We start from the raw sequence: 23,945 nt of genomic DNA on the forward strand, positions 1-23,945 counted from the left end.
ATTTTTAGGAGACTTAAAACTTCTTCAAAATCTCATTCTGGTTGAATAAATTATATGGTAAATTTACTGGTATCTAATTTCCATAGTGAGATAGTCAGGATTATTTACAGAAATAGAAAAAAAAACATTTTATCCACACACCACACATTCATTCTTGTACAGACATAAATATGACTTATGTTAAGAAATTGGCTTATGCAATTATAAAAGCTGAGGAGTTGTAGGATCTGCAGTAGGCAAGCTGGGGATATAGAAGAGGAAGAGGGAAGATATGTTCCAGTCTAAACATCAGACAATTCAAGATCAAAGAAGAACTGATGTTTCAGTTTTTGTCCAATGGCAGAAACAAAGCAGAAAAAGATGTTTCTGTTCAGGTAATCAGGTGTGAGAAGCTCCATATTACTTACTCAGTTAATCATAATATTTTGTTCTATTCAAACATTCAAATTGGGTAAGAGCTACCACAGTAAAAATGGTAATCTGCTTTCACACTCTACTGATTCAAATCAGTCTCATTAAAAAATCACCTTCATGTGCATCATCTGAATAATATTTGACCAAACATATGGGGACAAGTGGCTCAGAGGAATCCATGCATAAACTTAATCACTAGAAATGCACGTGCATGCTTATTCATAAAAAAATTTATTATATTTTCATTTCCTGAATGCCACTGATTGAAAGAAAAGTGAGATCATTTTAAAATTATGTTAGCCACTGATTTAAAGACAAATGAGATCATTTTACAATTATGTTAGCCATTATATACTTAGATATTTTTTATTTATATATACACACGTCTCACTCTGATTATTGTATCTTCATCTCTTAGATATAGCAAAAAAAATTACCAAATTTCAAGGCTTTAAACATAAAACTGTGTAACCAAAATCTGGTATTTTCTCTGCAAGTAAGAAATTTAGATATTTTAATGATCAAATCTCATCATTCTGTGTACAGCTTATATTAATTTCTTCATTATTTTCTTTATTTTATGTTGTTTATCATTTGATTTTGAGTCATTAGTATTTTTCATCCTGTCTAATTAGAAAATGATAGACTAAAATCTTATTAGAAATGAGACAATTTAGTAACATGTTGTGCTAATTTTAAAACAAAATTAATCTTTTAATTTGCCTTAGGATCCATGTTTCTTATTTAGAGATATGAAGCATAATATTTTATGGAATATTATACATTATATTATGAATTGTGTACATTGTTGTATCTTTTTATTGCACTCTTTTATATAAAAAAGACATTCACACTACAGTTGATTTCCTAATATAAGAAAGATATTTTGATTTCACTGTGAAGCTATGCATTTCATCATTGCACCCTCTGTATACAATCTTGTTTACATTCTATATAAAAACACAATTTTATATACAAAAGTCACAGTGCAATTAGGCTCCTATGCGGAAACAACCAGAGTCACCAAACCAGTGAGCTATATCCCCATTTCTTTTAATTTTATTTTTTTAAATTTTTAGACAAGTTCTAAGTTGCTGAGACTGTCCTTGAACTTGTAATCCTCCTGCCTCAGGCTTCTGAGTTATTGGGATTGCAGGCATGCATCACTATGCCTAGCTGAATTTACATTTTACAAATAAATTGGCATGAATATTTACATGTACCTATATTTTTGTATTGAAGGATTTTGGTAAAATTACTGAATGATAGAAGATGTGCATTTAAAATATTACGTGTTTCACAGTTGTTAGCAGGTATTTACGTTGTGTTTCTGATTTCAAAGAAATTCTTCTGAAGATTGAACATAATGAACAATCTCACTTTAGATTAATTTGTTTTTAAACAAAGGTACCAATATTTTATATCTGAGGAAAACTTTCCAACTTTTTGTTAGTAATATTTTTAGACATGAGTAGGTTTTGAACTACATCAAAATTTTGTATAAAATTGTTTTTACATGATTCTGACAGACCCTATTTAATGTTCTTCCAAAACTTTCCTGATTCTATTAAATTAAATTTGGAGCAAGTACAGATATAAGATGTCCAAATTTTGAGTAAAATCAAGATTTTGTCAGAAAAAAAGAAAGAATAAAGTCACTAGGAGGAATGTGCAGAAGATGCCATATTGAGCAGAACTTTTATTCAAAATGTGATGAAATAAATACAGACATGCAATGAGTCCTCTGAAGGCTATATAAGCAACTTGTAACTGGAGGATCAAAATGTATCCAGGAAAAGACTATCAGAAAATTGACAAAAGTGACAACTTTGGCAATGGATCAATAGGAGACATCATTCTCTTGAGGCTAATTCTAAAATGATCAAAAAGTTGCAATACCAGATTTGGAAATAAAGATGTGGTTAATAATAGAAGCCAAAAACAGCAGACCCAGAAAAAAATTTTGCAGAATTTCTCAGTGAAGATGGAAGTGGGGAGCAAGATGATGGATATGGAGCCTTTAAATTATGTTCTATTCAATTTTTAATAAAGTTATCAATGTAACAACAATAACAACAAAACAACACAGGTTTTCCAAATAACTCTCATTGGATTAGAACTGAATTTATTAATTTAACATAATTAGCATGTTAAACATTAACTGACGGATAAAACATCAAACTTAGTATGTTGATCTTATAGCCAGCTACTTTTCAAGCTGTCTTAATAATTATAAAAGTTAAATGTCCATTTTCTCAAAGAGTGTATTGAGTTTTACTTTTTTGCCCAAATTCTTCTAAATATTCTTATTTTAAGTATACTTTTGCCTTGAGAGACAAGGCTAAAATATACTTAAAATAAGAAAATCTATTCTAGCAGATATTTATGTACGGTCTCTTATACAAGCACACCAAATCAAGATGATGTTTTGCTTCATATTTGTTGTCCTTTTGAAAAATGGAAACTAATTTTAATAGGTTAATTGATTTATACTTCTGATTTTTAAAAATAATTTCCTAGTCACTAATAGACATTGAATATTATTAAATATGTTTCATCTGCCTATTAATACTCATCAGTTTCTGTTCATTATGTGACAAATTACATTGGTAGATACAACAAAATCTGGTCATCATTGAAAAAGCCCTTGTCTGTGATATATATAGTTAAATATACAACTGAAACAGTTGAGAAGCTCCTTACTACTTACTCATGGGAGAGTTTGCTATTTTGTTCTATTCAAGCATTCAATTTAGGTAAGAGCTACCACAATAAAGATGTTGATCTTATACCCACCTACTTTACAGTTAACATTTTTTTTCTATTTTTTTCTTTTTTATTATTTTAATTGACAAATAAAATTGTATTTCTTTCTTTCTTTCTTTATTATGTACATCAAGTTTTGAAGTATGTATGCATTATGGAATAATAAAATCTTATTTATTAACATATGTATTACGTCTCATATTTATTATTTTTGTTGTGAAAACACATACTATCCACTGTCCCAGAATTTTTCAAGTTAAGCTATATGATTATTGACTATAGCTAACATGAAGTACAACAGAACTTTTAAAATTGTTACTCTTAACTGAGATTTTTGTCTCCTTTGACCAAAATCTCTCTATCAACCCTCCCACATCCACCTCAGACCCAGGTAAGCACCATTCTGCAGTTCAATGGGAAATAATTTTAGATTGTACTTACAAGTAAAATCATGGGGTTTATCTTTCTGTGCATGGTTTTAATTTAATAACGTCATGCCTTCCATGTTTATATATCTTCTCACAAAGACCAGGATTCTCTTTAGTTTAATGATTGAATATTATTCTATTGTGTGTATGTACCATTTCTTTATCCATTCATCTATTAATAGATCCTAAGGTTGATTCTTTACCTTGGATATTTTCAATAGTGCTGCAATGAAAATTAGAGTACAAATGTCTCTTAGACATACTTATTTCATTCCTTTGGGATATATATAGCCAATAGGGATTGCTGGATATGTGGTAGTCCTTGAAGTCTAATGAAGACAATTCTATAATCAAAAGGAGGGGGATAAATAGGTTTTAAATTATTCCTTTGTCTCTGTCAGTTCTGTTGCTGTGGTGTTTCTGCAAGAACTGGCCCTGCAGTCTGGTAATGAACAGCTTTTATTATAACATGATCCCAAACTCTGAGTCTTCATGGTAACACACACTTAGACTCAATAGTTACAACACTCTTTTTAGTTCTTATGCACTCATGATTTTTTATTTAACAATTGTTTCCAAGCAGCAGCACTCTGCTTTGGCAACTTAGCCTCTAGCTTTGGCCAACAAATGTTAAACACTCTGACCTTGTCCCCATTGTAGGAACCTGATTCCTATTAGCCTTGCCCTTTCTGGTGAATTATCCTTTGAGGACTTTTTTCTGTCATAAAATTAAAATCATTCAAAGCTATTAGAGAGCTTCCAGTAATGTCACTGGAAGATACCAAGAGTTTTTTGTCAATGTGGCTAATAGATCTGTTCCCTGAATCCTTCCATCCCTTGAAATAGATTTTCTTTAACTGCAGGGAGCCCCATATCACTGTTTTCCAGGGTGCGTGCCAACTTTTGAATGGCACTTCTAATGGTTTTCCGGAGCAATGAAAAATTTACAAGCTGCTGGAATCACTGCCTAAAGTTTTGAGCATTTATTAAGTTCTATCTCAAAAGGAAGAGATTAAGTAGATTCATTGAATGCAAGAGAGCTAAGCCCCATCATGACTCCTCAGCATCCATTGTGTTAAAGAGGAGTTTGTGTTCCATGTCAGTTGGAGATCAACATGGAAACGTAGCTACTCTTACAAAGATCTGCTGGTTCTGTTCAACTAGGTAGGGAAGAAATGGTAGTCGACCAAGCCAGTACTTGGCATTTGTTAATTTCTTGCCTTTGATGCTATTGATTAGTCTCACAGAAGGGGATGATTATATTCTTTATTAAAGGAGATGTTTATAAATAGATTTATAAATTAATTGCTGATTTGCTCTGAGTTATAAAGCACAAAGAAGAGCCCAATTAATAATGAAAGTTAGGACACAAGCATTTTTTAAAATAATTTTAACTTTTGAATATTAGAATCTGTGAAAAATACACATTAGTTCTAGGTCAGTTTTAAGTAGTGAAGTATGTCATTATTTTACTATTTTGCTTAAAATGTTTCAATATTATCTTGGTAAATCTCAATAACAACCAGGTGAACTAAAGTTATACAACCCTAATTTTTTAGAAGGCTTTTAAGCCTAAGGGAAAGTACTTGTGCAAGAACAAAAAGCTATTTTTTACAGACAGAGCATTTTCTGAGTTCAAGACACACTAGTTAATATATGTACCTGTCTTTCTCTCAATTCATGATCATTTCATCTTACTTTTTCTTTTTAATTACAAGTTATGAGTACAGTGACATATGCATTTACCCCAGCCACTGGGGAACCTGAGGCAGGACAGTTGCTTGAGCCCAGGAATTTAAGATCAGCCTGACCATCATCATGAAAAAACATCTCAAAAACAGAACAACACTGTACAAATAATTTTCAAGTTAATAAAATGTTTATACAGCATACAGATTTGGAGAGCATATTAAAAAGTTCTGATACTAGATCTAAAACATTAATAAGTATTGAAATGTATTTGGTCATTGTTTTCATCTGAATATTAAAATACCAATTTTATTACTTTTCAAAACACAGCAACAGGAATCTAATTCTTTGTTATATGAAAGCACAATCTAGAACATCAGTAAATTTCAATCCAGGTAAGACTCACAAAAGTGAGTTACTCTTGGTGTTCATGCCCTGTGTAAATAAGAGTAAGAAAGTTTGATCACAAAAGAACAGTGGAAAAAAATAAATGTTCAAATTCCATTCATATTTTTCTTAATATCTTTCTTGATCATATAGAATTCAGGAGTTAGTAATTAATTATAGGAAATTTATCATCTAAATGATATTGTGAAGAAATTCTACATTAATTTTGATTCTGAAATTTTATGTCTTTGCAGAAGTAAGAATAATATTTTTAAATTAGTACATTGTGTTTTGTATATGGTCACATGATAACAAATTGTCCTTGTTATAAAAACAGGTGTTCTTGTCAACTATTAATATCAACTCCTATTGAATGACCAAATTAGTGAATTTCACAGTGATATTTCTATACACTCATATACAATACTTGAATCCTGACCACTCTCCTTAATTCCAATTTTCCCTACTCTCTCTTTTTCATCCCCAGTTACCATCCCTATTCTTTAATATTCCCTCCATAATTTCTCTTTCCAGATACCATATGTTAGGAAGAGAATATGATAATTGGATTTTTTTTCTGATTTTTTCACCTTAACATGATGACCACCCTTTTCATCCATTTTACAGTTTTTTCTTCGTTTCTTTTATTAACCTTTTCATGTGAGGTTTGAATTATACCATTTCCTACTATCCTGGGCCTTTAAATTTCTACTCATAAATCTAATATTTTTCTGATGTGTTTATAATTGCTTTGGCCCTTATTATAGATTTCAGTTTACCTTTGGTAATTTTATAGACTATGATTTGGAGAGGTTCTCATATGGCCATGTCCACTTGGTATTCTAAAATCTTATACCTGGATGTCCATAACTTTCACAATATAAAAGAAATAGTTACTTTTGTTCACTGAGAAAATTTGCATTGCCTGCAGCCTGTACCTCTTCTCCATTGTGTGTACCAGTGATTCATAAAAGTAGTCTATGAATTGTGTCTAGTGGGTTTGTAAGTTGTTTACAATTGTTTTAATTGTTATTGATATTGTGTGAATGTGATATTTCATCACCTTCAAGCTATGATATTTTTCTTTCACTTGATCTAGTTTGTGGGTCTGACTTCAACTGGATATTTTTAATTTGAGGCATTGGGCTCTTCATTTTTAAGATTTCTAATTGATTCTTTTCCAGAATCTGTATTGAATTTTTTTTCCATGTCCTGCATTGTTTTCCTTCATTTACTCAGTTTTTCTTTGCTTCATCTTTGAATTAATTCACAATTTTAAACCCCTTTTCCAAACTTTTTTTCTGGCACTTTTGTCTATTGCATTATCTTTGGAAAGAGTTTCTAGAGTTATGAACTATGAAGCAGTCATGCTACCTTGCATTTTACCTTTCGTATATTTCTGTATTGAAATTTGTACATTTTCAGGGATATATATCTTTTCCACATTTATGTGAGTGTCTGCTAAGGAAATAGATTTCCCTGGATGATGTGTCCTGTGCTATTGGTTAAACGTGTAATGTTGAATTCTTTTCCAAATGGTGTCTGTATTGTAGTTTCCTATGTCTTATCTATGACTCCTGAGTTGTGATAGTTTGCACTGTCAAGTAACAACTTTTTGTGTTGGTGTTGTGAGAGTGGAGTCACGTTATTGGACTAGTAATATAGGCAGTAGAGTATCTGAAATGCATTTTCTGTTGTGGTTCTTCCAAACTTGTCAATAATGTGCTGTCTGCAAATACATTGGAGAGACCTAGGCTTAGGACCTGAATAAATGAAGATCTCATACCTGCATAATTCCATAAGAGTTGCTTCATTTATTTTTAGTTTTGCTTTAGGATGTTCACACCATTTAATTTTAGTTATCTCTATTCATTACTAAATGGGTGTGTTAGGTGAAAACTTTTTATCTCTCTTCTTATTTTTAATTTCTTTCAGCACCAGGTTTTATTTTTATTTTTGAAGATATATATGACAGTATAGTGTATTTTGTACATACATGGGATATAACTTATTCTATTTACAATCAGAGAGAACATTTGACATTTGGTTTTTTGGTATTGGCATATTTTACTTGGTATAATAATCTCAGATTCCATCCATTTACCAGCAAATGCCATAAATTTCATTATTCTTTAAGGATGAGAAATACTCCATTGTGTATATATAAAACATTGTCTTTAAATTTCATCTTTTGAAGGCCACCTAGGTTGTTTCCATAGCTTAACTATTGCTGGGCTGCTGTAGATATTGATATGGCTGTGTCACTGTAGTATGTTGATTTTAACATACTACAGTGTGTTTTGGTTATATATGTAGGCCCAACTCTCCATCATGTCAGTTTAGGAACTGACTTCCTCAACAAGACTTCTAAATTGCAACAAATAAAATCAAGAATCAACTGGGTTGATAACTGGTTGAATGGGGTTTCCATTCCAAATTTTCTGAGGAATCTCTGTACTGTTTTCCAGAATGCTTGCACAAATTTGCAGTCTCACTAGCAATGTATGAGTGTAACATTTTTTTCACATACTCTCCAGCATTTATTGTGACTTGCATTCTTGATAATTACCATTCTGACTGAACCAAGAGTGGAATCTCAATGTAGTTTTAATTTGCATTTTTCTAATTGTTGGGACTTTGAGCATTTTAAAAATATATTTGTTGACCAGTTGTATTTCTTGTTCTATTAACTACCAGTTCAGATTCTTTGCATATTTATAGACATCCTGTGCCCACTAGAAGAGAATATAGGCCCAACTGTATTGGGTTATTTGTATGTTTGGGTTAAGTTTTTTGATTTTTGTCCATGGGGGCAAGTACTAGGGATTCAACTCAAGGGCATTCAACCACTGAGCCACATCCCCTGCCCTATGTTTTGCATTTTATTTTTATTATTTTTAGTTATAGATGAACACAATTTATTTACTTATCTATTTATTTGTTTTTTATTTATTTATTTTTATGTAGTGCTGAGGATCAAACTCAGGGTCTCACACCGGCAAGGCAAGTTTCTAACACTGAGCCCCAGCCCCAGCCCTGTTTTGAATTTTATTTAGCCACAGAGTTGTTTAGTACCTCTTGATTCTCCTGTTTCAGCCTCCTGAGCTGGTTTTTTGAGTTTTTTACATATCCACAAGACTAATGTTCTGAGGTGCAGGTGGTAAAGATTTTCTCTCATTTTGTAGGCTCTCTGTTCATGTTCCTGATAATTTTCTTTGCTGTGAGAAATCTTTTTACTTTGTTACCTTTCCATTTATTGATTATTGATTTTATTTGTTGCAGTTTAGAAGCCTTATTGAGGAAGCCAACATGATGGAGAGTTGGGCCTATATTTTCTTCCATGGGTACAGGATATCTGGTCTAATGCCTAAGTTCTTGATGTACTTTGTGTTGAGTTTTGTGCAGGAATAGGGATATGGGTTCAATTTGATTCTGCCATATACATATTTCCAATTTTCTCAGTACAACTTGTTTAAGAGGCTGTCTTTTCTTTCAATGTACGTTGTTGGTGCCTTTGTCTAGTTTGAGATAATAATATTTATGTGATTTCTGTAATGTTTTCTGTGTTCCATTGGACTTTTTGCCTGTTTTGGTGTCAAAACCATGCCATTTTTAGCACTATATTATAATTTGAGATTGGATATTGTGATGCCTGCTGCCTCCTTCACTTTTTTCACTAAGGATTGTTTTGAATATTCTGGGCCTCTTGTTTTTTCAAGTGAATTTCATAACTGCTTTTTCTATTTCATTGTAAAATATCATTGACATTTTAATAGGAATTGCATTAAATCTATAGAATTTTGGTAGTATGGCAATTTTGATAACATAAATTCTGCCAATCCAAGACCATTGAAAATCTTCCATCTTCTAAGGGCTTCTTCAATTTCTTCCTTTAGTGTTTGGTAATTGTCATAAAAGAGGTCTTTCACTTCTTAGATTGTTTCCCAATTATTTTGTTTTTCTAATTTTTTGAGCCTATTGTGATTCATCAGCTGATACATAATTTGTGTACAAGATCATAATTGATTTATGGGTGTTAATTCTATAACCTGCTACTAAGCTGAGTTCGTTTATGAGTTCTAGAAGTTTTGTGGTGTAGTTTTAGAATCTTGTTGTTGGCAAATAGGGACACTTTGAGCTCTTCTTTTTCTATTTATATCCCTTTAATTTCTTTAACCAAACTGCTCTGGTTAGAATTTCAATATTCATATGTTGAATAGAAGTGGTAAAAGAGGGCACCCTTGTCTTGTTCTAGTTTTTAGAAATAATTCTTCATTTTTTTCCATTTGAAATGATGTTAGTCTTGGGTTTTGGGGAATAGAGCTTTTAAAATGTTCAGTTATGTTCCTATTATCCCTCGTTTTACTACCATTTTGAACATGAATGGGTGCTGTATTCTGTCAAATGCTCTTTATTCAATTATTGAGATAATTATGTGATATTTTTAAGTCTATTTATGAGTTATGTTTTGATTTTCATAGGTTGAACCAACCTTGCATCTCTGTGATGAACTCCACTTGGTCATGGTGCACTATGTTTTTAATATGTTTTTGTATGTAATTTTTCAGTATTTTGTCAAGAGTTTATGCATATATGTTCATCAGAGATATTTATCTAAAGATTTATTTCATTGAGGTATCTTTGTCTGGTTTTGTTATCAGGGTGATTCTTCCTTCATAGAATGAGTTTGGAAGTGTTCTATCCTTTTCTATTTAATGGAATAATTTGAGGAGTTTTGGGTGTAATTTCTTCTTTACAGATTTGGTAGGAATTGACATAGAATTTATCTACTCATGGAATTTTCTTTATTGGTAGCTCCAAATATTGATCCATGAAAAATAAGTGGCTTCAAAAATGCTAGTAGTCTCTGGGCTCAGTAGTACATGCCTATAATCCCAGCAGCTTGAGAGGCTGAGACAGGAGAGGCTGAGTTCAAAGCCAGCCTCAGCAATGGCTAGGTGCTAAGCAACACAGTGAGATCCTTTCTCTAAATAAAATAATGAAGCAAGGATGAGATGTGGCTCAGTGGTCGGGTACTCCTGAGTTCAATCCCCAGTAACAAAAAAAAAATGCTAGAAATGAGAAAAAATATGAATTTGTATAAATGCCCATAAATCATTCAGGTCACAATTAAACAGAAAAAGAAAACAATACATTTGAATATATATATATATATATATTTATATTTATATTTATATTAGTGCTTTTGTGGTGCCAGCATAGCATCATGAAATTGAGGTACATTCTCTGTGAGTTGGGTACATTTAAAGCTGTTGTCTTCCATTTTTAGTGCTTTTGTTCATCAGAATAGGACATGAGGACATATAAAATGCATACTGAAGCATGCTGAAGAAGTGTGGAGTCTATAAAAGACTTCCACTTATGAGGAGGGTTGGGAAAATTGACATCATATTGTATAACACAGTACTAAATGGACCATCCTGCTCTCCTGGGACCAGATAAACTCTTCTTAATGGAATTTTACAGTCTCAAGAAATTGTAGTTTGGGCTGGGTTTTTTTGGCTCAGCAGTAGAGCACTCACCTAGTACATGCAAGATGCTGGGTTCAATCCTTAGTACCACATAAAAATAAATAAAATAAAGGTATTATGTCCAACTACAACTAAAAACATATTTTTAAAGAAGTCATAGTTTATAAAATTGTCATCAAAAAGTCTTCTACATTTACCTTGCCATGGGAAATAAGACTCAAATTTGAATAGAATGCATGAATTGAAATAATTCTCTTCTTTTGAGTGGTGAATATAAATTCAGCCTGTATCATTTTAACAGTACAATTTTTTTTTAAAAAATCATCATTCATCATCATAGTCATCATCATCTCCATTATAGTTATCATCATCATTATTTATTTCGCTATTGGGGATTGAAGCCAGAGCTCATACATTCTATGCTATACATTACCACTTATCTCTTTCCTCTGTCCTACCAGGAAATTCTCTCAGAGGAAATGCCACAAGATTCACATTGTTTTTTTTCTTTGATTGTTGTTGTTATATTATTTTGTTTTGTTCTATAATGTAAATGAAGTGGGAAAGATTTTCTTCTCCTATGTGGATAGACAATGTTTGGCTCCTTCTGAAAGCATGAGTGAGTTAATAGTCTATGTAAATATTTTATTATATCAGCTACTACATAACAACTTACTGATACCTTTCTAGTGCTTCTTTCTACATTTACCCATGACAATGTGGTGTGGATAAGAGTATATAAACTCTGAAGGTTGCCATCTTTGAACACTTTTACCCTTAAGGGAGGTAAAGTTTTGTTGGTACCATACATAAAATAGAAAAAGTAGCTGGAAGTAAGATATTAGCATATTTGCTCTCTCCTACACTGGAATGTCTTTGTAAGCCATCTTTCCCTGGTCTGTTTACTGCTTTTATTTAACTTCTGTAAACATTTTTATATATTTGTTGATCATCTGTATTTCTTCTGTGAAGTTCCTGTTGAATTTCTTTGCTCATTTATTAAATGGGTGGTAGTGTTATTATTAGTTTTAAGTTATTATTATTATCATCATCATCATCATCATCAAAATCATCATCATTATTTAGTTCTTTTTTTAAAGAGAGAGTGAGAGAGGGGAGAGAGAGAGAGAGAGAGAATTTTTAATATTTATTTTTTAGTTCTCGGCGGACACAGCATCTTTGTTGGTATGTGGTGCTGAGGATCAAACCCGGGCCGCACGCATGCCAGGCGAGCGTGCTACTGCTTGAGCCACATCCCCAGCCCCATTATTTAGTTTTTTATTCTGAAGTTAATGCTTTTTCTGAGGTGCAGGTGGCAAAAGTATTTTTCCTATTCTGTTGGTTCCCTTTTCATGTTCTTGGTGTTTTTCTTTGCAATGAAGAAGCTTCTTAGTTTGATGCAGTACTATTTATTGATAATTGATTTTACTTTTTGCAGAAGAGTCTTGCCCTTCCAGCATCTACTATTGGGAGCATGAAGGCACAGAGAAACTGCTCCAAAGACATTTTCAGAGAATTGTTTCTGCTCTATTATGCAGCAAAAATAGCTTCTATAGTGGGTATGTGCCAATATTACAGGATTCTTGAAACCAAGAGTCTAGGAACTGCCTTGTACCAACAGGGGAATAATTTATTGTCAAAGGAGCAGGGAAATGGTGCTTGCCAGTGTTCTGACAACACTCTGTTCCAAAACATAGTGTTGTATGTTAGGACTTCTCTGTTGCACAATGAGCAAGATAGGCATTCTTCTTTGTCGATCCATGGTCAGGCCCACCAATAACTTCTTGTACTTTAGAGATTATATTAAGAAGTCTGTTCCTGAGCTGATATGTTGGAGTTTTTGGCCTACATTTTCTTCCATCAGGAGCAGGGATTCTAGTCTAATACATAAGTCATTGATCCACTTTGAGTTGTGTTTTTTGTGTGGTGAGAGGATTAGGTTTCCATTTAATTCTACTACATATGGATTTCCAATTCTCTCAGCACCATTTGTTGAAGAGGCTATCTTTTCTCCAGCATATTATATTGGTGATTTTGTCTAGTATGAGGTAACTGTATTTATTTGGTTTTGTTTCTGTCTTCTGTTTCATTGGTGGTCTTGCCTGTTTTGTTGCCAAAAGCATACTGTTTTTGTCTTTAGACCTCTGTAGTGTAATTGAAGTCTGATATTGTGATGCCTCATGCTTCATTTTTCTTGCTAGGAATTGTTTAGGGTATTCTAGGTCTCTTGTTTATCTAAGTTATTTCATGATTGCATGTTTTCTGTTTCTGTGAAGAACATCTTTGGGCTCTGGAAGGGAATTGCATTGAAATTTTATAGCACTTTTGGTAGTATGGTCATTGTGACAGTATTAATTCTGACTAAGAACATGGGAAGTCTTTCCATCCCCCAAGGTCTTCCTCAATTTTTTTCTTGAGTGTTATGTAATTTTCATTGTAGAGGTCTTTTACCTCTTTTGTTAGATTTTTTCCCAAGTGTTTTTATACTATTTTGAATAGGATAATTTTCCTAATTTCTTTTTTAGCTCATTCTTTATTGGAGAATAGAAACAAAATTGATTGATGAGTGTTACGTTTGTATCCTGCAATTTGATGAATTCAATTATGTTCTAAAAGTTTTCTAGTGAGTTTTTTTTGTGGGGGGTGTTCTAAGTATAGAATCATGTCCTCTTTAAATGGAGCTAGTTTTAGCCCTTTCTTTCATTTTGATATCCCTTTAATTACATTCCTTTGCCACATTGCTCTAGCTAGAGATTAAAGGACCTGATTTGTTCAGCTCTCTGTTTATCATTCAATAGTGAATTTGGTTATTCGGTGTTTTATTCCATTATGATCTGATAGATTGCAGGGTATTATATCTACATTTTGTATTTGCTAGGAGTTTCTTTATGTACTAATAGAAGTTGTGAAAGTGGGAATCCCTGTCTCATTCTAGTTTTTAGAAGAAATTCTGTAGTTGTTCTCCATTTAGAATTATGTTGGCATTGGGTTTGTCATGTATAGCTTTTACAATGTTGAGGTTTGATTCCTTAATTCCTGTATTTTCTAGAGTTTAAAGCATGAATGGATGTGGTATTTTGTCAAAAGTAGATGGTGCATCTATTTGGATAATCATGTGTTCTCATCTTTGTGTCTATTTGTGTGATGAATTACATTTATTGATTTCCATTTGTTGAATCAATTTTGTATTCCTGGGATGAAACTCACTTGGTCATGGTGCACTATTTTTTAAAATATATTTTTGTATGGGATTTAGCAGTATTTTATTGAGGATTTTTGCATCTATGTTCATCAAGGATATTAGTCTGAATTTTTCTTTTTTTGATGTGTCTTTGGATTTGGTAGCAATGTGAGATAGGCTTCATTGAATTAACTTGAATAGTTCCCTCTTTTTTACTTTCATGAAATGATTGAGGAGGATTGGTATTGGTTCTTCTTCAGAGGTTTGGTAGAAATAGGTTGAGCATCCATCTGGTCCTAGGCTTTTCTTTGTTGGTAGAGTCTTGACGACTTCTTTATTCTCATTATTTGCAATAGATCTGTTTAAATTTTCTATATCCTCTGGTTCAATTTGGGTACTTCATGTTTCCAGGAATTTACTGATGTCTTTAAGATTTTCTAGCTTATTTGGATATAGATATTGAAAAATAGACTCTATTTATGCTCTGTTACAGTAGTGTCTATGCTGATATTTCCATTTTCACCATAGATTTTAGTACTTTCCATGTTTCTCTCTGTGTTAGCTTGGCTAAAATTTACCAATTTTGTTTATTAAAAAATTGATTAATTTCTTTTTCAATATTTGATTTTATCAGTTTCATCTTTGATTTTTATTATTTGCTTTCTTTTGCTAATTTTAGTGTTTTTCTCTAGGTCCTTAAAATGTAATGTTAGATTATTTGCTTAGTAGTAAAAGAAATAAAGAGTAAAGAGAGAACAATGGAATTTGATTATTTGTAAGAGAAACGAGAGATATAGAAACAAAGGGAAATAAAAGATTTGAAACAGAATAAAAAGCCAATGCAAAATATGCTAATTGAAATCTTTAACCCTCAGAAACAGATAATGGAAAAAATAACTATGTTTAACAATGGCACAAATGAAGAACCAGAAACATATGTAGAAGTGCAAATGTATAAATATTCATCATGCATCCATCTGTACACAGAGAAAAACTAAAACAACAATAACAACAACAAAAATAAAAACCTGGTTTGTTACTGAGATTATGTGCTTGTTGTCTGTTCCAAAGTATCTTTCCATATCTCAGTTTCCCTTCTCCATGGAATGGCATGGGGAGCTGTGAGAAGTGCTGTCAGCTGCATCTCCATGATAAGGGTTATGCTGCATTGTACAAGATATACTCAGGGAAGGCAGTGAGGTCCAGTATTTTCCCCAATTGTTTTATTCCATGGGAAGTTACTAGGCATAAATAAATAAATGCACACCTCGTACTATACCTCACTCTTCTCCTCAGGGCTACATTCATGGGACAGTGAAGCCAATCCTTTACCATTCTGTATTTCCAGGGCACTGTTCTTTCTGACATCCTGAGGTCTGCTACCAAGCACCAAGAACCATCAATCCTGCTCAATGAGATTTTGAAGCCACTGCCACTGGTTTTGGGCACTGTTGTGTCAAGGGAAGAGAGGAGGATAGGCTCTTTTTGGCTTATCTGACTTGCATTACCTCCAGGAAAAATACTGTCCATGCCAGGAATTTTACTGATTTGCTAGGCTCAGTTTAGGCCTTGTGGCTGGTGTCTGGCAGATTTATGTATCGGACTGAGCCTCAACACATGGATCTAAGTACTCAGTCTGAGTTGGAGCCACTGCAGTAACAGATGTTTAAATATATCTCCATCTTCTGCTACCTGTACATAGCAGGCAGACTGGTGGTGACTTTCATTCCACAGTTTAATGAGTAGAAAAACTTGAGTCTGCCCAGGGCAGGCTTGACCCCTGGTCCCAGATTCTGCATTCCAAGACTGTCTGCAGCACTTTTGTTCTTATTATTATTATCTTTTTTAATTTTAGGTGGACACAGTATCTTTATTTTATTTTTACATGATGCTGAGAATTGAACCCAGTGCCTCATGCATGCTACGCAAACACTCTACCTCTGAGGCATAACACTAGCCCCTTGTCTGCAGCACTTTTCAGTCTTTTCCATCCTCATGTACTGATTTCCCCCACTCACATCAGAACCTAAGCTTCAGTTCTGTTTCTCATCTTCATCTGATGCACCCCAAATTCCCCAGTTTTCAAGGCTCTCTGTCCAATATTGAGTATCAGGGGCATGCTTTAATCCCCACCTTACAGAGAAGTAATTTTCTCACTCTCTGAATCCCATGTCATGGAGCTGTGAGAAAAGCCACTTCCTGCTTGTCTCCCCTTGTTTGACACTGATATCTTTATCCTATTTTATGTGACAAAGATAAGGTTTTCTTTCATTTTTACAGCTTTTAGTAAAGATTAAGGTTATGGGACCAATAATTTACTTTTAAGTATCAAACTTTTATAATCCCCATGTTTCTTCCTTGCATTTGATAAGTACAAAGTGGGAGACATAGGAATTTTTAATGCATTCATTAATTACCTGTCAGAAATACAATTAATATTAATTCTAAAAATTTCTCCAATATGGGTCTGGAGGAATATTTTATAACAAAACATCAGTGTCATAAGCTTTTAATATTTTTATTTCTATTTTGATTAGATATATATTTAGACAGGCCACTGATTGAGATTCCTTTTAGTTTAACCTTATGTCAGGAATCTGTATATTTAAGGAATGTAAACTTCAAGTTTGGAGACTGCCACTGATTTTTGCAGATGAGAAACTGGGAAATGTATTCCCAGAGGAAGGAGGACATTTACATAATAGTTAGGGAAACAGAGGTACAAATACCAAGACTCTGCTTTTCTGGCAGTCTTTCCCCTTGAGAGTCTGTAAAGGTTTTAAAATGCTTCCTAGTTTATGAGGACTTGAATAAAGTGGGAATGACACAGGAAAAAAAATCAATTTTATAATTTATTTCAATGTGTCTGAAAGATGTATTCTAATAACATTTAGAATACATCTTTCAGACAAATTTTGTAGCTTTCAAAATCTTTTTAAAGTTCCAGAGAACTCTTTGCACTTTTTATGTATAAAGGGATTGGATAGTGTATTATTACTGGTGATTTCCATGCTGAATAACAAAGACCGACATTTTCAAGCCACCTTGCTTAGTATTTGACTCCTGGAATTCCAAGATAGGGAACTGTGCATCTTGCTACCTTGTCTTGAGTTATCAGAGGTTTGTTTCAGTTCAGGTGGAAGAAAAATGCCAGCTATTACATGGATTTTAAGTTCAGCCTTCAAGACAGGCAATTTGCAAAAATAAATTATTATCAGGTTCTGCTGATTTATTGGCTTTTTCTCTGAATTGGAACTAAGAGTGCCTTCATTGAATATTTTATAGATTCACAGCAGTAGAGACAGAAAGAGGTAAATACGAGCTATTTTTTTAAATGGAGGTCATATTTTAATTATGCCAATCAAGAAACACCATTTATTTAATAAATTATACCTTAACTTTAAACAGAGTTTACTTTAAAAAGAAAACTACTCACCTGTTTTTTTTATACATTTTTGCTCTAAAAATCTACTAAAAAATCACATCCAGGTGATTGCTGCTTTGCAAGGGTTGAGAGCAAGTATAAAGCTCATAATAAGGTAAAGTGATGTTTTGTAAAGCTCATGTTCTTGCTCTGAATTTTGTGTTTTAAGATGTTAATGCTGAAAATGTAGCTATATTTTTCTTACATTTTATATGAAAATTTACTAATAATCCATTTTAAAGAATTATGTTGAATTTTTTAAAAATGTTTTTTTTTTTTTTTTTGTATCAATGTTCTCTTAAGTACTTGGGGGTCCCGGGGGTAGGAAGGAATGATAGCCTGGGAAATAAATAGTAACAGAAAAATTGCAGCTTTCTAACTGCAGAAAAATATAATATTTTAGTCAAGGATTTTTGGGTCAGTTTATATTACTGTGGTTTTAAATCATTCTTACATGACTTACAATATCCATTCCTAAATTAATTTTTATAGAATTGTGGAATTTCCCTGGTGCCATTAGTTTGGAATGTATAATATACATTGCATATAACTTTTCTTTTTTCACTTGGACCCTTGATGTTTTGATATCATAACATTTAAGGAGACTTGTATTCTCTATTTCACTCCTTGGCTCTGTATTTATACTAAAGTAATATTGCGAATTGTGGCAACCCAGTAATCTAGAATCTATATCTTAATACTTGCATTAAGAAGGGCTTACATATCCATACATTGAGTCTTTCCACTAAAACTTTCAGTAATTTTAAAAACTATAAGTAAATAGCAGATAGATTAGAAGAACATAAGGAAGTACTAGGTCCTGAATTAGAACAAATTAAATTCTATGCTTTTATAATTATATCCTAGTATATAAATTCTATTTTGATGTATAACTGAAAAGAACCAATAAAAATTCTCAAAAAAATATCAGGTAATGAAATTTTCTAAAAATTTACTCTTCATCTAATCGAAGATTAGATGGCATGTGCAAAGTAATAACCAGTTTAGAAGCAGAAACTCCAATAATTGAAATACTTTAGTTTCAGAATTGTTGTTTTTTCATTATACTTTCTTAAAATATCCAAATTCTATGTCACACTCTGAAATTTCAAATTTTAGATGTTTCTATATTTACTTAAATGTTCATTGCAAAACACTACTATTTTATAAACTATTCTAGGTTAGGAAATATATTTGCAAATATCCTGGAGCAGCTAAAATAAGGTTAAATGTAAACAACATCTTTTGTTTTTGAATAACTTTAATTTTATTTCAGTTATGAAGATCCAAATATTATGTGAGTAAGAAGGGTGTAATTTTTATTTGGGGGATAAAAGTATAGAGTTATCATACTGTATTCCATTTAGAATGCTATTATGATATTATTCATAACTTAACTGAGCTCATTTGGCTTGGAAAAATGCACTATTTCTAGCAATTGGTGTTATATACTTTGTTGAACATGAGTAAATGTGGATAAAATAAATGTCTACTTGCTGAAACGTCATATGTAATATAATATGCATGAGATAACTAGTAATTAAGTATATTGAATTCAAAAATATGCTTTAATTTTTCATTCTCTATTAATATGTTGGATGTGAAAGTTTTGAGCAAGTAATCTCAAATTGGTGCTATAAAGGAAGAATAAACAAGTTAGAGTAATGTCATAAATGTGTTAGTAGGAACAACAATATCCTCCAAGCCTTCTGCAAATTTGAGTTTAAATTTGGACTTCAGATGAAAATTTGTAGTTTCTTCCTTCTTGCTTATCCTTTAAAAAAAAACATATTCCACTGTCTTTTGTTACCTATGTCAAGCAAACCTGGTGATGTGGTTAGCAGCACCACCTGGTTTATTAAGAGATATTGTATTGTTTTATATCTTATTGTTTTGTTAATTTAATTATATGAAGGTACTGGAATAAAAAGAATATATATATATATATATATATCCCTTTCTAAAACAATAACCTACTCTAATGCCTAATTTCCCCTGCAGAAAACATTCTTCAGTGTCTTTTCATTGTGCCATTTCTGTCACTTTGGTTTGGTTATTGAGTTAGTGTTTCTGTTTAGTAACTCTGTGTGGTTTTTATTCATTGATATCACCCCAGAAGATGGTTTTTGTCATTTCTCTTTCTTTTGAAAGCAGCAAAATTTGTATAATCATTTATCTTTAGCTATTTAACACATAAGATGGACAAAACTTATACTGTTTATGAATACAGTCAATCATCTTTGATACTCTAAAAGCTCATGTCTTATGAGCTTTCCCCTCAAGAGGTAATTCATGCCAATATTAAGTCATAAAAACACATTAAAATATTACCTATAATTTCTCATATTGTTAGTCTTTTTCAAAAGTATTCTAAATAAATATGGATATGATTTTTATTCTATAACATTCAACTTAAAAATAGTATAATGTATTTCAGTATTTGTGTAAAAATCAATTGGAGGTAAGGGGAGTGACATTTTGGAGATATCTCTGTCATGGCTCATAATCCTTACCCCATTAGTGAGAGAATTTTAGTTTGAGTATACATCAGAATGCTTATTCTGTTGTACCCTGCAGTAGTGGAGAACATTAATTATTTTGTCAACTTTGGTTCTTATTATATTTTAATTTTTTTTTTCTTCCTAGAACATCCCAGAAGAAGGAAAAGAATTAATTGAAGCTTCCAGACAATCCATGAAGAATGGTAAGATATTTGAAGACTGCCTGAAATTCTGATGCTTATTGACTTTAAATTACAGAATTTTGGCCTTTCCTTCCCTCCGGCGGAGGTGGGGGAAAGAGGAGTCGTTCTGTTTAACCCTGGGTTCGCCGAACTCGCTTTAATTTGCTCAATTTGCATTTTGCTAATTATTCCTCCTTTCTCTTTTACATTCTCTGGCTCACCCCTTTCCCCTATACCAAAGTCTAGTTTGTAGTCAATGCCGACTGGGGCAAGACCTAATCTTATCCTTTCCCCCGCCACCCCCCACCCCCAGCCATTTTCATAGCTTTCCATCGAACTCTGCAAATTTTGCAATAGGGGGAGGGATTTTTAAAATTGCATTTGCAAAGTTAGGTATCTGGGCAGACGGGGGGAGGGAGAGAATGGGGAGCAGGCCCCGCCCCTACCGCCTTTGCAAATAAAAATCCAGAGGGGGGGGGAAGAGCAGGAAGTGGCGGTGCGAGGGCTGCTGCACAGCTAGCAGAGATGCGGTCTGGATGGTAGCGCGTGCCCTGAGCTCTCCGCCTTCCCCGGCCCGCCAGTCCGAGGCAGCCCGAGCCCAGCCCGCGGCCCCAGCAGCAGCTCCGAGAGCAGTCCCAGCAGCAGCGCCATGGCCGGGTGGAACGCCTACATCGACAACCTCATGGCAGACGGGACCTGTCAGGTCGCAGCCATCGTGGGCTACAAGGACTCGCCCTCCGTCTGGGCCGGCGTCCCCGGGAAAACCTTCGTCAACATTACGCCAGCTGAGGTTGGTGTCCTGGTTGGCAAAGACCGGTCAAGTTTTTTCGTGAAAGGGCTGACACTTGGGGGCCAGAAATGTTCTGTGATCCCGGACTCACTGCTGCAGGATGGGGAATTTACCGTGGATCTTCGTACCAAGAGCACCGGTGGAGCCCCCACCTTCAATGTCACTGTCACCATGACTGCCAAGACGCTAGTCCTGCTGATGGGCAAAGAAGGTGTCCACGGTGGTTTGATCAACAAGAAATGTTATGAAATGGCTTCCCACCTGCGGCATGCCCAGTACTGACCTCTTCTGTCCCTTCCCTCACCACTCCCCACAGCTTTTGCACCCACTCCTTCCCATACACAGACACCATTTTTATTTTTTGGGCCATTACCTTATTACCCTTATTGCTGCCAAAACCACGGGCTGGGGCTGGGGCGGGGCCGGGGCTGGATGGAAAGATACCTCCCCCTTACCCATACTCCTCCTGTGTGTGGTTGGAAAAAAATTTTTCTCATTTTTTTTTTTTTGTGTGTTTTGGATTTTTTTGTTCTTTTTTTTTTTTGGTTTTGTTTTTTTCTGAATAAAAAAGATTCTACTAAAAAAATTACAGAATTTTATATACTGTTTATTATGTTTTTACCGTCAGAAGTAAAATATGACATTGGGAACCAAAAGAGTTGAAACTTACCTGTCAACAGTAAACCTACCAATCAAAGAAGGAAGTAGTTGAAACCACACTTGTGCAGGCAATCAGAATAAAGAATGATTGTCCTTCCATTCCGTCACCTGATTCAAAGGTAATGTATTTTTTAAAAAAAAAAAATTCTTTGCATTTTTTTTTACATATCATCTTCCATGATGACAAACATGCTAGAAAGAAATAAGGCTACCAGGTTATAGTAGAAAACAAGGATAGCAACAGATGAGATATATTTATAGAATTAACATTGAGAGAATATGGTGGGAATAAACAGTTTTTCAGTGCGCCCTTATGGAATGAAAGAAATAGAAAAGAAGCCAAAAGAACAGCTTTATGAATATGAACCTGAGAAAAGGGGATGCATACAAAGAATTCATTTATGAAGGGAAAGTTGTGTCCAGATTGAATAAGAGTCAAGATGGCTGATACTTAAATAATAAATATTAAAATTAATAAGAGTAGCAACTTAATATTAGGCCAAACTTTGGAATGTTATGGGAAGTACATGCTGGACATATAGAACAATGTGTCATATTTGTCTATCATTTACTCTTGACGTCCTTCAATGACTAGGAGGCAGGGTTTGGGATTACAATCACAATCATTTGTGATTATAATGAATAGAAAACTAAGCAAATAAATGTGGCATATTTTATATGCTTAAGAAATCAATGTGACATATAACTAAAAAGAAATCAATTAAAAATATATACATATATATAATACAGATAGTACTGCTATTCAAAAAAATAAAAATCTAAACAGAACAAGTATTAGTGTTAATGAATATAATAAATAAAAAAATGAACTTCTAAAAATTAAAAAAGATGGTAAATTTTTAAAAATTGATACACATTAATTATACAGAATTTTCACGGTGGCATATTTGTACATACATATAGATCAAGTATATTCCCATAATTCTGTTTTCAACATTCTTTCCTCCATACTCCCAATTTTATGTATGCTAATGGTTAAAAATTTTTATTCATTTATTTTTATGTTGAACATTTCCACCTCTAGTTATTCATATGAGAACAATATATGATACTTTTTTACTGAGTCTGGCTTATATTACTTAACATTATGCTTCCCTGTTTCATTCGTTTTGCTAAAATTAACTTATTTTTGTTGTTCTCTATGCATAGAAATCTTCCTTGTGTATATATACCACATTTCCTTTATCCATTCTTTTATTAACAAGCATCTAGCCTGATTCTATAACTTGCCTATCATTAATAGTGTCATGGTAAAGATGGGCATATGTATATCTCTAAAGTAAGCAGATTTTAATATTTTCCATTAAGTACTGAGTAGTATAGTTGGATAATAAAGTAGTTCTATGTTCAGTTTTTGAGTAGCCTTCATATGAATTTCCATAGGGATATAGTAATTATGTTCCTACCATTCACATATAAGAGATTTTTCTCCTCATCTTCCCAGTATTATTTGCTTTCTTGATGATTACTTTTTTGAATTGTGGAAAATGGGAGCTTGTTGTTTTGATCTGCATTTTCCTGATTGATAAAGATGTTATGTTTTTTTTTTTCACTGAAGTGTTGGCCTTTGTATCTCTTATTTTGAGGACTCACTGTGCATTTGCTCAGTGATTGAAAAGGTTTTTGTGTTTCTGGTGTTAAGATATTTGCATTAATATTTTCAGGTTATTAACCCTCTGTCAGAAGAGTAGCTAGTAAAGCTACTCTTTTCTCCAATTCTGGAGGCTACCACTTCTTACTGTTACGCAGGAATTTTTTCAGTTTGATGCACCCCCTCTTATCCATTGTTGCTCTTTTTTTCTGAGCTGTAGGGGGCTCTATTCAGGAAGTCATTGCCTACATACTGAAGTGTTTTCCATATATTTTTTCTTCTAGCATTTGTAAACCTTCTAGTCTGGTACATATGTCTTTAGTCCTTTTTGAATAAACTCTTGTATAGTGTTATAAAATAGGCATCTAATTTCCTTCTTTTACATATGGATATCTAGTTTTTCCAACACTATTTCTAAA

General features: G+C 33.2%; 1 protein-coding gene across 1 annotated transcript in view; it reads left to right on the forward strand.

The window, feature by feature from the left end:
• Window positions 1–21,591, forward strand: part of LOC144251040 (profilin-1-like) — a 43,726-nt gene extending 22,135 nt beyond the window's left edge. Inside the window, exons 2-3 of the mRNA XM_077794169.1 lie at window positions 20,428–20,485; window positions 21,046–21,591. Of these exons, the coding sequence (XP_077650295.1) occupies window positions 20,476–20,485; window positions 21,046–21,536 (501 nt within the window). The 5' untranslated portion in view covers window positions 20,428–20,475 and the 3' untranslated portion in view covers window positions 21,537–21,591. The remainder of the gene's footprint in view (window positions 1–20,427; window positions 20,486–21,045) is intronic.
• Window positions 21,592–23,945: the final 2,354 nt, after the last annotated feature.

This window comes from Urocitellus parryii, chromosome Y, assembly GCF_045843805.1.
Source record: "Urocitellus parryii isolate mUroPar1 chromosome Y, mUroPar1.hap1, whole genome shotgun sequence".
Classification (NCBI taxonomy): domain Eukaryota; kingdom Metazoa; phylum Chordata; class Mammalia; order Rodentia; family Sciuridae; genus Urocitellus; species Urocitellus parryii.